Source organism: Muscardinus avellanarius, assembly GCF_963383645.1.
Source record: "Muscardinus avellanarius genome assembly, chromosome: 13".
Taxonomy (NCBI): domain Eukaryota; kingdom Metazoa; phylum Chordata; class Mammalia; order Rodentia; family Gliridae; genus Muscardinus; species Muscardinus avellanarius.
The window spans coordinates 58,879,452-58,891,511 of record NC_137799.1 but is presented as its reverse complement, the minus strand read 5'-3'; the positions used below and the strand labels follow the sequence as shown (position 1 = coordinate 58,891,511).

The following is a 12,060-nucleotide window of genomic DNA, read 5'->3' as shown; positions in this document are numbered from 1 at the left end:
GAAATCCCTGTGGAAAGCTAATTTGAAAGTAAACATGCTTTAAAACTTAAATATAGATCTTGTATAAGTCCCACAACAGGATCAAGATCACTATTAAAATGAAGCCTGGGGCACATTATGATGCCTAAGATTGGTGGGTGGATTTTAATTGACTTGAAGACTGTCATAGTTCTATTATCAGAAAACCTGTAACGCATTTCCAGCATGGAGGACCCATCTGTGCCCACCATCCATCTGTTTAGACGTGATTGGCAAAGTGGTAGGGAACTCGCAGTGGTTGCCTCTGCCTGAAAGGAATGAACCACAGGATCTTCCAACGAGTGCCAAAAACTTCTGAGAAGGTCTGCTGCCATGGCTTTCGGGGCCTCGATCTACAGAAGACAGCATTATTAGTGAAAGACAGCACTCCCATGGTGCACTTCAGTCAGCTAAAACAATACAGGTTGGCTGGGGATCCATTACTGGACTCTGATGAATTGTGTCCCAGCATCACAAATACAGCTTTTCTTTCATTGTGGCATGCAGCTGAGTTTTAATTCTGGATAGCAGATATTGTATCTGCATCGTCAATCAACCTAGAGCAACTTTTGAAGCAGAGGAGAATCTCAGGATTAACAGAATGTGTGTCAACAACACAGTAGCAAATCTCTTTTGATGTACTTGCAGGACAAGTAATTTAACTTATTTTAGTTAGACAAGGAACAAAAATGATCAGTACTTATTCTGCTTAAAAACTATCCTGTCTGAAAGACCCCTACTGTAAGACCCCTACTGTAAGACTTCTCTTGCTCAGGCCTGAGATAAGACATTAAGAAAAAAAATCATTGTATAATTTTAATACATACTTCACTTTTATACTTACATTTCTTCACAACAGTTTGACATCTTTTCAATAGATGTTGTATCCTATTAAAAGTAAAAAATATACACACTCAGATGTAGCAAATTTATCAAGCCGTTATCTTGTATTTGTTTTATGATATTCTAAATCCTATGCAGAGAATATTCTGAAGATTTAAAATGTTTATATATGGGTACTGAGAATTTTCAATTTTCTATACACATTGTTGCAGGTCCCTTAAAAAAACAGAATCAACATTAATTATGCCAAAAACAAACTAATCACACAAAAACTGTGGTAGCATCATTTCATTAAAATATAACACTTGCTTTCTTGAACATTTCTTTAAAATTTACTATTTCTTTTCAACTCAACTGTCAGTGATTGTGAATTAAGAAATAAACACCAAAATGGCACATGGAAGACACTCACAAGCAGAAAACTACTGCGTGTTAGAGGACTCTGGTTCTGGGATTCTGCAAATAATAAAATTCCACAAGGTAATCTGAATCTGTCATACCACAACATCTACTGCTCAGAAAACTAAAGCTAGCTGATTAATATTCTTTGATAAAAATGATTTCTTTTGTTCAATTAAAAAAACCTTACTCTTCAGCTGGGTGTGGTGGCGCACACTTGTAATCCCAGCACTTGGGAGGTTGAGACAGGAGGATAGCACAGGTTCAAAGCCAGCCTCAGCTACTCAATGAGGCTCTCAGCAACTTAGCGAGACCTTTTTTTTTTTTTTGCAGGTCTGGGGATGGAACCCAGGAGCATTTGACCTCTGAGCTACACCCCCTGCCCACTTTTTATTTTTTATTTTGAAACAGGGTCTCACTGAGTTGCGAAAGGCCTCACTAAGTAGCTGAGGCTATCTGTGAACCGCGATCCTCCAGTCTCAGCCTCCCAAATGCTGGGATTATAAGCGTGCGCCACCACGCCTGCCAAGCGAGACCTTTTTTCCAAATAAAGTATAAAATAGGTCTGGGAGTATAGCCAGAGGTAGAAAAGCCCCTGGATTCCACCTCTAGTGCCATACACACACACACACACACAAAGAAAACTTCATAATCATATAATTTCTATGTATTTTCTATAGAGCTCTAACACAATATGTGGGAAATATAATGAACAGAAAAAAAGACAGCTTCTGGAAATGCTGGTTTAAACTGTGTTGGTAGAAGACCTATCATTAGATTGACAAACTGTTATAAAATCCAAATATTCAACACACGAACTATACAATATTTTTAGTTAACTTTATATTTTAAGCACTTAAAAACAGTATAGAATATATTCTTTCAACTATATACAAACATTAGTTACATTTTCTCCTTTCCCTTTCCCTTAACAACATGCTCACATATGATAGGAAGTGGACTGTACTATTACTAAGCAGTAATTTTCATGCAAATACCTGTGGCTGCAACTCAAATCCTAAAACTTACTTGGCAATAGAACTTGTTTCCATTGATGCTAAAAATAGTATCTTTACTTAAAAAAAAAAAAAAAAAAACCTCTTTGGAGATGTTACACTAATAGCTCACAATATTAAATTCCCATGTATAAACACTTGAATAACCAGTTAGCCCACACAAGGAAAAATAAATGGTTTTTTTAGATGATTAGTAACCAATTACAAAGTTTCATTTAGAGAGTTCCCAAGTATTTGTAAAGAAACTGTAAAGTAGCTACATTAGTTTTCCTATGATGTTTGGAATTCAAGGTATTTAATGACAACTCTATAACAAACCTTTCTCAGCTTTGTTGTATAATTTCTTCAAAACAATGTTTTCTGTTTGTTTTTTTTTCAATGAAAACATAATCCACAATATATGAGAACATTAACTGGGGACTTGGACTTCAGGCTGCACATCTGTAAAGGAAGTGAATGAAGTCATCCTAATGGTTTCTCAGAGTCTAGTGGTGACAGGTTGTCCCAAAGCAATTAAGACAGCTTGTGCAAAAGTACAAAGGAAAGGACAGGATAGAAATCAAGAAGTTCCATCAGGAAAAGTGTGTGAATGATCTAAAATAATAGTCATGGCTAATATTTAAAACCTGTAAATTAATTCGAGGTTAGGAAAACCAATCGAAGGATCAGACTACCACTAGCTAACTTAAGGAGAATTTTTACTATGTAGAAATTTACAACCTGACTATAACCTTGAGGGATGTATTTGTGGTACTAAAAGAATCAGCTGTAAAGATTTTCCTACTTCTATTTCATACAGAAAAAGTCTTTTCAAGTGTTTTAGGAAAGAACCAGAATACTACCTTTTAAATCAGCATTAGGAGACGGTTATTCTTTCAAAGTATGTTCCATTCACTATCACTTTATGAATAGGATTTGTAAGTCTGGCCAAAATTGGCTATTATTTTTTCCTCTAGAAATGGCTAATCTTCATTTCTCTGAAACTCAGCTATCTAGAATACTGTTATAAAAACAAAGCAAAATTTGTATTTGAGCATCCAAACATGCCATCAGGTTTCTGTCTTGGTGCTTACATAACTGGTGCTTACACAAGTTATTCTATGGATTCACAAGCAGGATGGAAAGCAAGGAGAGAGAGGTTAATTTCTGCCAGCCAGGAAGTGAAAAAACCACAAGTTACTTCAAGTGCTAAATCAGTTTTAACTTTTTTTTTTTTTTTGCTTTGCTTTACAAGGCAGAAGAATGGGGAATTTAAAAAAAAAAAACACTGAAAATAATTAAAATATTGTGATGCAGATAATTTCATTCACTATGAAAGATTCAACAGTGTCCATCACGAAAGGACTAATAAGACATCAGCTAGCTTCAAGGTGTGTAAAGACAATTTATAAATTCAGGTATCCAGAAAAAATTCATTCTCCTATGAATCCTAAGTATTTATTGTGTGATGCTATAATTATGCTCTCTTGTCATCTAAGGATCAAATATCTAAAATTTCCATCAGTCTTCATAAATAAAATATTTATGTATTTGCTAGTTTAAAACTGGAAGGTGTTTTTTTTGTTTGTTTTTTAAGAATAAACTAAAACCAACAAGACTTAACAGAAGTATAGGTTTTGCCTATTATATCAATCAAGACTTTATCTTGAGGACTGATTTTAGCCTGAGAAATTATCTTTCCGAGACAGTATAGAAAAAGTAAATTTGATTATAAAAGAAACTGTATACTAATAAGGTTACACCTGGAAGATGGAGAAAGTTCCTAGTGGAAAGGGAGAAATATATCTATTGACCAAAAATTTAAAAAGTGCAGAGTAGGGAAGAGGAACATGAAGACCAAGAAATTCTCATCAGAGGTTTCCTGGTTAACAGGCCTGATACTGGTATCCATAGCTTCACACAGTCCATCCAACTAACTCATCCAACTTTGAATTCATTCTCACCAAGCAACATTGCCACATATCTTGTCTTACAGGAAAGAGTATGTGCTAAAGAATCCTTTGGCACACCTAAAAATGGTACATAAAAGAATAAACAGCTGATCTGGTTTATATGACTTTTAAAGAGTCATTGCCTCTCGGTCTGACTGACTCTGGAAATAGTTTCAAGATGGGATTTCTAGGCCTGCCAAACTGAAAACCTGTGCAAGTAAGTATGTTCTCTCAGAGTCTTTGAAGACAGTTCAGTCTCTCTTCAACAATCACCTGTGCTCTATTCTTACGGTAAGTCGTGAGGATGCTTCTAATTCTGTTGCATATAGTTACCAAATTCAATGACTATGTTGATTTAATGTAGAAGTTAAAATACTAGTCAGGAAGGTTTTTCACAAGTAGATAATATACCTGTTTTAACTATTACAAACTTCTCCTAATTATAAGAGTTTCACTTAACTTCTTAGCACCTCTGATCAGTATACAAATGTTAGCTCATTTAATGTTTGTTTAAAACTCTCTACAGCACATGGTGTACTTAAACATATTGAGGTCAACCACTAAGCCAAGCTTGGGAGGGAGGGATGGGGAGGGAATGGAGTGAGGGCTGGGTAGGGGCTAACTGGGTGATGTGTGCATATATGTCTACACATTTTTTTACCCCACTATGATGTATGAATACAATACACCAATTTTTAAAAATATTTATAAAATGTTTGTTTGAAGGGTGGTTGTGGTACTGGGGATTAGACCCAGAGGCATTCTACCTCCATGCTATACCCCTAGGCCATTTTTAAATTTGTTTTGAAACAGGGTCTGGCTAGGTTGAGAGTCTCACCAGGTTGCTAAGACCAGTCATGAACCTATAATCCCCTGGTCTCAGCCTCCCAATTACTGGGATTACAGGCATGTACAACCATGCCTGATTCATTTAACTTGGAATTAAAATTTTTCCAAAGCATCTAGTATATTGTACAAAATAGGTACTTAATATATAATTGATATGGTCAAAATAACATGATTCCTTATTTTTAATAAAAATACAATCTAAATACAGAAAATGTCCTATTAATCTTGACTCTCTGTCCTCCTTTGAATCCAGAACTCACTAATTTCCTCATTTGAAATGAATGGTCTTGAAGCATCCATCTCCAGCAGAAGACCAGCTCTGTCTTTTTTTTGCGTGAGATATGAAGTTCACATAAGCATTTAAACAGTCATGAAACCAAAGGAAAGGGGCAGGAGATCTTAGTACATTTGTAGCTAATAAAATCTCTTCCCAAAATATTTGCCATACTTCTCTTCATCAAGCCACTTTCTGGTTGTATAACTAAGAAAATTACTTAAAAACCGTGTACTTTATCTTCTCACTAATGATGCTTTGTAGGTTTTTTCAGGGAATAAATGGACTGATGCATGTTAAGCCCTATCACAACTCATCAATAAATAGAAGCCCTACCTTTTACTGATGGTGCCTACTACTTTCTTTTTTTTTTTTTTTTTTCGGGTATGGGGCTAGAACCCAGCGGCATTTGACTCCGAGCTACACCCCCTGCCCTATTTTTTATTCTCTTTATTTTGAAACAGGTCTCACTGAGTTGCAAAGAGCCTCACTGAGTAGCTGAGGCTACAGAGGATCTGCAAACCACGATCCTCTGGTCTCAACCTCCCAAATGCTGGGATTACAAGCGTGCACCACCACGCCCAGCTTCTACTACTTTCTGACAAGGCTCGAACAGCATCTTACATCAAAACATAACTTTAATAATTATTATTAAGAAAACAAAAAAGTCTTTATAAAAAGAAAGATATAATGAGAGACATTGGGAAACTTCATATATAAAATCCCATTCAGACAATGGACTCATAATCCAATTGAAAAAACAAGTCCTACATAAACCATGATTTATTATTTACCTATCTGACCACCTACCAAACATTTACTAAGTACCTATTATGATACTGTGCTTAATATAAAGAAATTTATAGTCTGCCAAAAGCAGTCATGTATATAAGAAAAAGAACTATACAGGTCTATATACAAGACACTAGAGAGGATGCTAATTATACACAATAATGTGTTATACAAATAAACCTTACACTATTTGTTTTTTTTTTTGTTTTTTTTTTCAGTACTGGTGATGGAACCCAAGGACATTCTACCTCCGAGCTATATCTCCAGCCCTATTTTTTTATTCTGTATTTTGAAACAGGGTTTCATTGAGTTGCACAGAGCCTCATTAAGTAGCTGAGGCTGTCCACGAACCATGACCCTCCTGTCTCAGCCTCCCAAATACTGGGATTACAAGCATGTGCCACAATGCTTGGCCTAACTAGAACTGAAAATTTGTTTATAATCAACACTCATATTCAAGAACTCTGTGTGCATGTGTGTGTGTGTGTGTGTGTGTGTGTTACTAGAGACACACACGTGTGTGTTACTAGAGATGGAACTAAGGGGCATTCTACCTTCAAATTACATCCCCAGCCCTGTTTTTATTCTTTATTTTGAAACAGGATCTCACTAAATTGCAGAGGGCCTCACTAAATAGTTGAGGCTGGTCACAGACCTGCGATCCTGTTTCAGCCTCCCAAGCACTGGGATTACAAGCATGTGCCACCATGCTTGGCTCAGATCTCTTACATGATTTTTTTTGGTGGGGTGCTGGTGATGGAACCCAGGGGATTCTACCTTAAAGCTACACCCCCGGCTCTATTTTTTTTTTTTTTTTGGTGGTACTGGGGTTCCTGGAAGCCCTTCTACCTCCGGGCTACACTCCCAGACCTATTTTTTATACTTTTTTTTTTAAATTTGGAAACAGGGTCTCCTAAGCCAGGGCGCGCGGCTGGCTTCGAACCTGCGCGATCCTCCTGTCTCCACCTCCCAAGCGCGGGGATTACAAGCGTGCGCCACCACACCCGGCCCAGCTCTATTTTTTATTCTTTATTTTGAAACAGGGTCTCACAGAGTTGCAAAGGGCCTAAGTAGCTGAGGCTGGCCGCGAACTGCGATCCTCCTGTCTCAGTCTCCAAAATGCTGGGATTACAAAGTGTGCACCCCCATGTTCGGCAGAACTCTTACATTTTTTAACACCAAAATTATACTCTGATAAGGTTTTTGGTTATCAAAAGATGGGCCTGTAGTATGCTCCTCTGGAATTTGGAGAATAACCAATGATCAGTGGAACGTGACTGTGAAACGCATATAAATCGTTGTGGCAGAAGATCAAAAACTCTAAGATTCACTGCTTTCTACAATCTCATGGTGTTTTATATTCCAGTTAAATATTCATAGGGATTCAAACCACAAAATGATAAAATGAGTATCTGAAGAAAAATACAAATAAAAGCAAACTCATAAATGTTTAGTTTACTTATCTCCCCAAAAGAAAGCATCTATCTAATCTAATCACTCAGCATATTAGTAATGCTTTAAAAAAATTAAATGCTACTATCCTACCAAAAATTATAGACATTTAAAATTTTTAATTACTTTTAGTTTTATCAGAAATAGTTACAAGCAGTTTATTGCACTGAGCAGAGAAATAATGCAAATAAAAACCTATATAGGAACATGTTTATGCTAAAGAGGAACTCAATTCTGCAAATAATTTTTATGACAGCAATAATTTCAATGACGATTTTTTAAAAAGAATGTTTTTATTATTAAATACAACTTGATATTTAAACTAATGCCTCAGCAAGGGGAAAACCTTGTTTCTATAAGTTTTTACCCTAAATTTAAGGAAATATTATACTTAATATTAGCACATGACTTTAAAGCCATCTAAGAAAAGTAAGAACATGTTAAATTTTAATTATTTTTCTATGCTTTTAAAGGGTTCTGAGAAGATAACTCATGTACTATTACAACCAAAAATACTATAAGTACATTTATTTTGATTTTGTTAAAAGATAATTCAGAAAGTAAAGCAAAAATGCTACAATAACATGTTTGAATAAAGAACTTCCTTTGTTGATAACTAAGTGAGAGCTCCCTTTATTGATGTGGAAGTGAGCTGGGTGAAGCATAATAAATGATTTGCGTACCTGCAATGCTGACTTGGAGTTGAGTAGATTAAACATCATTTGTAGAGTGATTATATTAAATGCTATTTCACCACATTGATTCATTGGAATGTGTAGCAAATTTTAATTATAAGGATTAATAATCTCAAGACTATATTTCTGGGTACATATTAAAAGGCAAGTAAATCCACTAATTAGTGAAATGCTATTTAACAGATAGTCTCTTTTAAACTAATTTACCATTTTAAACATGAACTTTTCACTTCATAAGATAAGCAAGTTAAAATTAAGTCACCCCTGCATTAGTGATTCTTCTTGTAGTTATTTAGGCAAACATTAATTCTGTAAGCTAACCATGAGCCAGCTTTTGTGGGAGAAAATATTTTCCCTTTTCAACATTTAGAGCTTTGTCTTTAATAATTCAAATAGAATATAACTACAGTAGCAGTAAGACTAAGTGCAAAAATCACTAATTTTTCTTTACAAAATTACTGCAACTAAATACATCTTTCTCACCCTACATCCAATCTTGCCACAACTCAGAAAAGCACTAAGCTCCAAAGACCCCATCAGAAGCTTATGCTGTTACACAACCTCTGTGCCCAGGAAACAATAGTGCTTGTATACAGAATTTAGATAAACTGTCAGAGGAGTGTCATGGTAGACAATAGCTCACTGTCAGAACCTCACCAGAATGCACTGAACCAGCTGTTACATCACTTCTTGATGAACTCTCTCCAAGCCCAGGCACGGAGAACATAGGACTAACACAGTCACCAGCACTGTGAGCACTCATCACCAGAAGGACTTAGTTAAGTAACTCTTGGCTGTGCATGAACTACTGCTTAATAGTTCTGACAACATCGACCACATGAATAACTGTATCACTAATTTAAAGCCGCAAAAGAAAAAACTACCAAAAAGTCTAAGTAAGGAATAGCTAGAATGCTTCCTTGGATTAAAAAAAGAATGTCTCAAAGCAGATTATTCCTGAAGACATTTTAATTCTAATACCTACTTGAGTAAAAATGCACAAATATGTATATTTAAATCCTGTTTAAAATTAAATCTAAAAATAATCAAAGTAATCCTTTAAAAGTGGGCTCCAGATTAATCTATTTAGCAGAAACATCTGTTTGTGTTGAGATCTTTTAACCTTGAAAATAAGATTAGGAATCTATCATTTTAAAGTAATTTTTAATTATTTTATCTGGGTCACAGATAATCTGCTCTTACTAGGTTTAAAACGATCAGCTTACCCTTGCTATGATTATCCTATTACCTTTTACTATCAATGGGAAGATGAAATTTTTTTCTTTTTATACTTAAAAGAAATTATTTATTTGTTCCAAGTTAAAATGAATAGTGAGAGAAATTACTAAAAATTGACAGACTATTTCCCTGAATCTTCAAGTTAAACCTAAAAAAGATAGCATTTGTTTTGCCTGTTTCATGTCTAATAGGATTCTCTTCAAGCGATACAAGAACACAGTTTAAGTAATGAATGATATTCTATCAGTGTTTTCCCAAAATGCCTCTTGGATCGCTGAGGTATTTAGGTACAGGAAGGAGGAAGACTTCAGCGAAATTACTGAATATAGTAATTTCTTTTCCCATTTTTTTTCTTACTTAGGCTACCTAACAAATTCATCACTTCTTACACTATGAAGAGAAATCTAGATTATAGATTCAGACTATGACAAAAGCATGGCCAAATATGAAATTTACTGTGGGTAATCTTAGTTTTATCATAAACTATAATTGAAAAAATATATAAACATAATGTGTATTTTAACCTTAATTAAAATTATTAAATGCTATTTTATTTAGATGCTAATACTTCATTAGATTTAAAAATTAAACACTGAGTATGTTGTAAATAATTATGACTTTAACTTTGAATCAATGTGGGGGGAGTACATTTTGAAAACCTACTACTGTTATTTTTTTCATCCCAAAAGAAGAGTGCTTAAGGTTCACTATGAAAGTCTAAGTAAGTGCAATTAAATTTTACTATAATTTCCATTGTAAGTATTTTTATTCAAGAGAAACTATAGTAAAGATCATACTAACACATCAAATATAATTTCTCTTTCTTGCAACACTTATATTCTTCCTTGAATACTTCACACATGTGCAATTTCTATAGACAATAGCCCTAACCAATACAGAAGGCTCCAAGACTGTACTTTATATATGCAGAAAGATGTAAAGCTATTGGAGAGAGAATTATTTAACAATGTTAAATTTCTATTCAGTGTTAGATCACATCAGAACTAAATACAATACAATACAATAATAGTTTTTTCAATATTACAACAAAGAATGTACAAGTTGAGAATTAATATTTGTATGTTTACAGAAATGAAATAGAGTCAGAAGGGAACTTAATATACATCCTTTAAAAACCAACACAACTTAGCCAGGCATAGTGGGTGCATTCCTGTAACCTCAATACTTGGGAGGCTCAGACAAGAGTATCATAGGGTCAAGGCTAGCCTCAGCAACTTAGTGAGATGCTCGGTAACTTAGAGAGACCCTGTTTCAAAAAATAAATAAAAATAGGGCGAGGGTATGGCTTGTAGGTAGAATGCCTCCGGGTTCAATCCCCAGTAAAAACAACGACAACAACTTCCTTATTATATCTAACTAAGAAATTTTCAAACCCTAACACTCTGAAGCTAATGGGGCTGCTAAGTGGAAAGGCACGTTGTTATCCTGAACTGTAAACCCCTGACAGGCCTCATTAGTAACTAGGACTTTTAGCTTCAATGTTCCCAAAGGTCCATTTCCCAGTTATAAACAGCTAAGAATCTGAGGAAATTTGAAAACCCCTAATATAGGAATACATATAATGATTTGGGTAAATTAAAAAACTGAAACTGAAGAGCTGCAAACATAACCTGGCTATTTGGCCATGACTTATTAAGTAGAAGTTCATTATTTTAAAGTAATGATGAGTGAGCAAAAAAAAGCAGAGGAAAAGATTTTAGGAAAAAAACTACTCTGATCCTCAGCACTGGTACTAATACCAGGTTACTTATCATCCTTATTAGAGAAATCACAAGGGATACTAGAAAATATTTCAAACTGAATATAGTATCAAATATATAGACTTTTTTTTAATCAAAGAGCCATGAACAGCCAATAGGTACATGAAGAAGTGTTCAACATCATTAGTCATCAGGAAATGCAAATTAAAACAAGATATTATTAAAAGCCACCAGAATAGCTACAATTAAAAAGACTGACAACAAATGATAATGAAGCAATAAAACCAGACTTCTTACATATAGTTGATAGTAATGCAAAATGGCAGGTTCGTTTGGGTAAAAGATCCAACAGTTTCTTAAAAAAATAAACCAACTTATATGACCTCATATTTTCACATCTATAATATGTTCATTATCCCAAAAAAGAAATCCTGTAAGCTATTTTCCTCAGTCCCCCAGCCTTAGTCAACCACTAATCTATTTTTTGTCTCTATATTTACCTATTCTGTATACTTCCTATTAATGGGATCATATAAACACATGGTCTTCCTTCAGTTGGCATAAGGTATTCAAGGTTTACATATGCTATACTACCATGGGTCGTACTTCATTTCTTTTCATATTTTCACAGACAAATAACATTATATTGTATATTGTATGGGTATATCACATCTTGTGTATCTATTAATTGATAAAAATTTAGATGATTTCAGTTTAAGGCTATTATGAATAACATTGCTATGAATAATACATGCAGAGTGGAATTGCTGGGTCTAATGACAGCTCTGTGCTTACCTTTTCAAAGAGCTACCTACCAGATGGTTTCCTAAA

At 34.6% G+C, this 12,060-nt stretch overlaps 1 protein-coding gene across 1 annotated transcript in view; it reads right to left on the bottom strand.

Annotated features, from left to right (window-relative positions):
* Nucleotides 1-238: 238 nt before the first annotated feature.
* ZDHHC21 (zDHHC palmitoyltransferase 21) overlaps nucleotides 239-12,060 on the bottom strand; it is a gene marked incomplete at both ends in the record, with an annotated part of 45,621 nt that continues 33,799 nt past the window's right edge. The window contains 2 exons of the mRNA XM_080709439.1: nucleotides 239-371; nucleotides 863-906. Coding sequence (XP_080565565.1) covers nucleotides 239-371; nucleotides 863-906 — 177 coding nt within the window. The remainder of the gene's footprint in view (nucleotides 372-862; nucleotides 907-12,060) is intronic.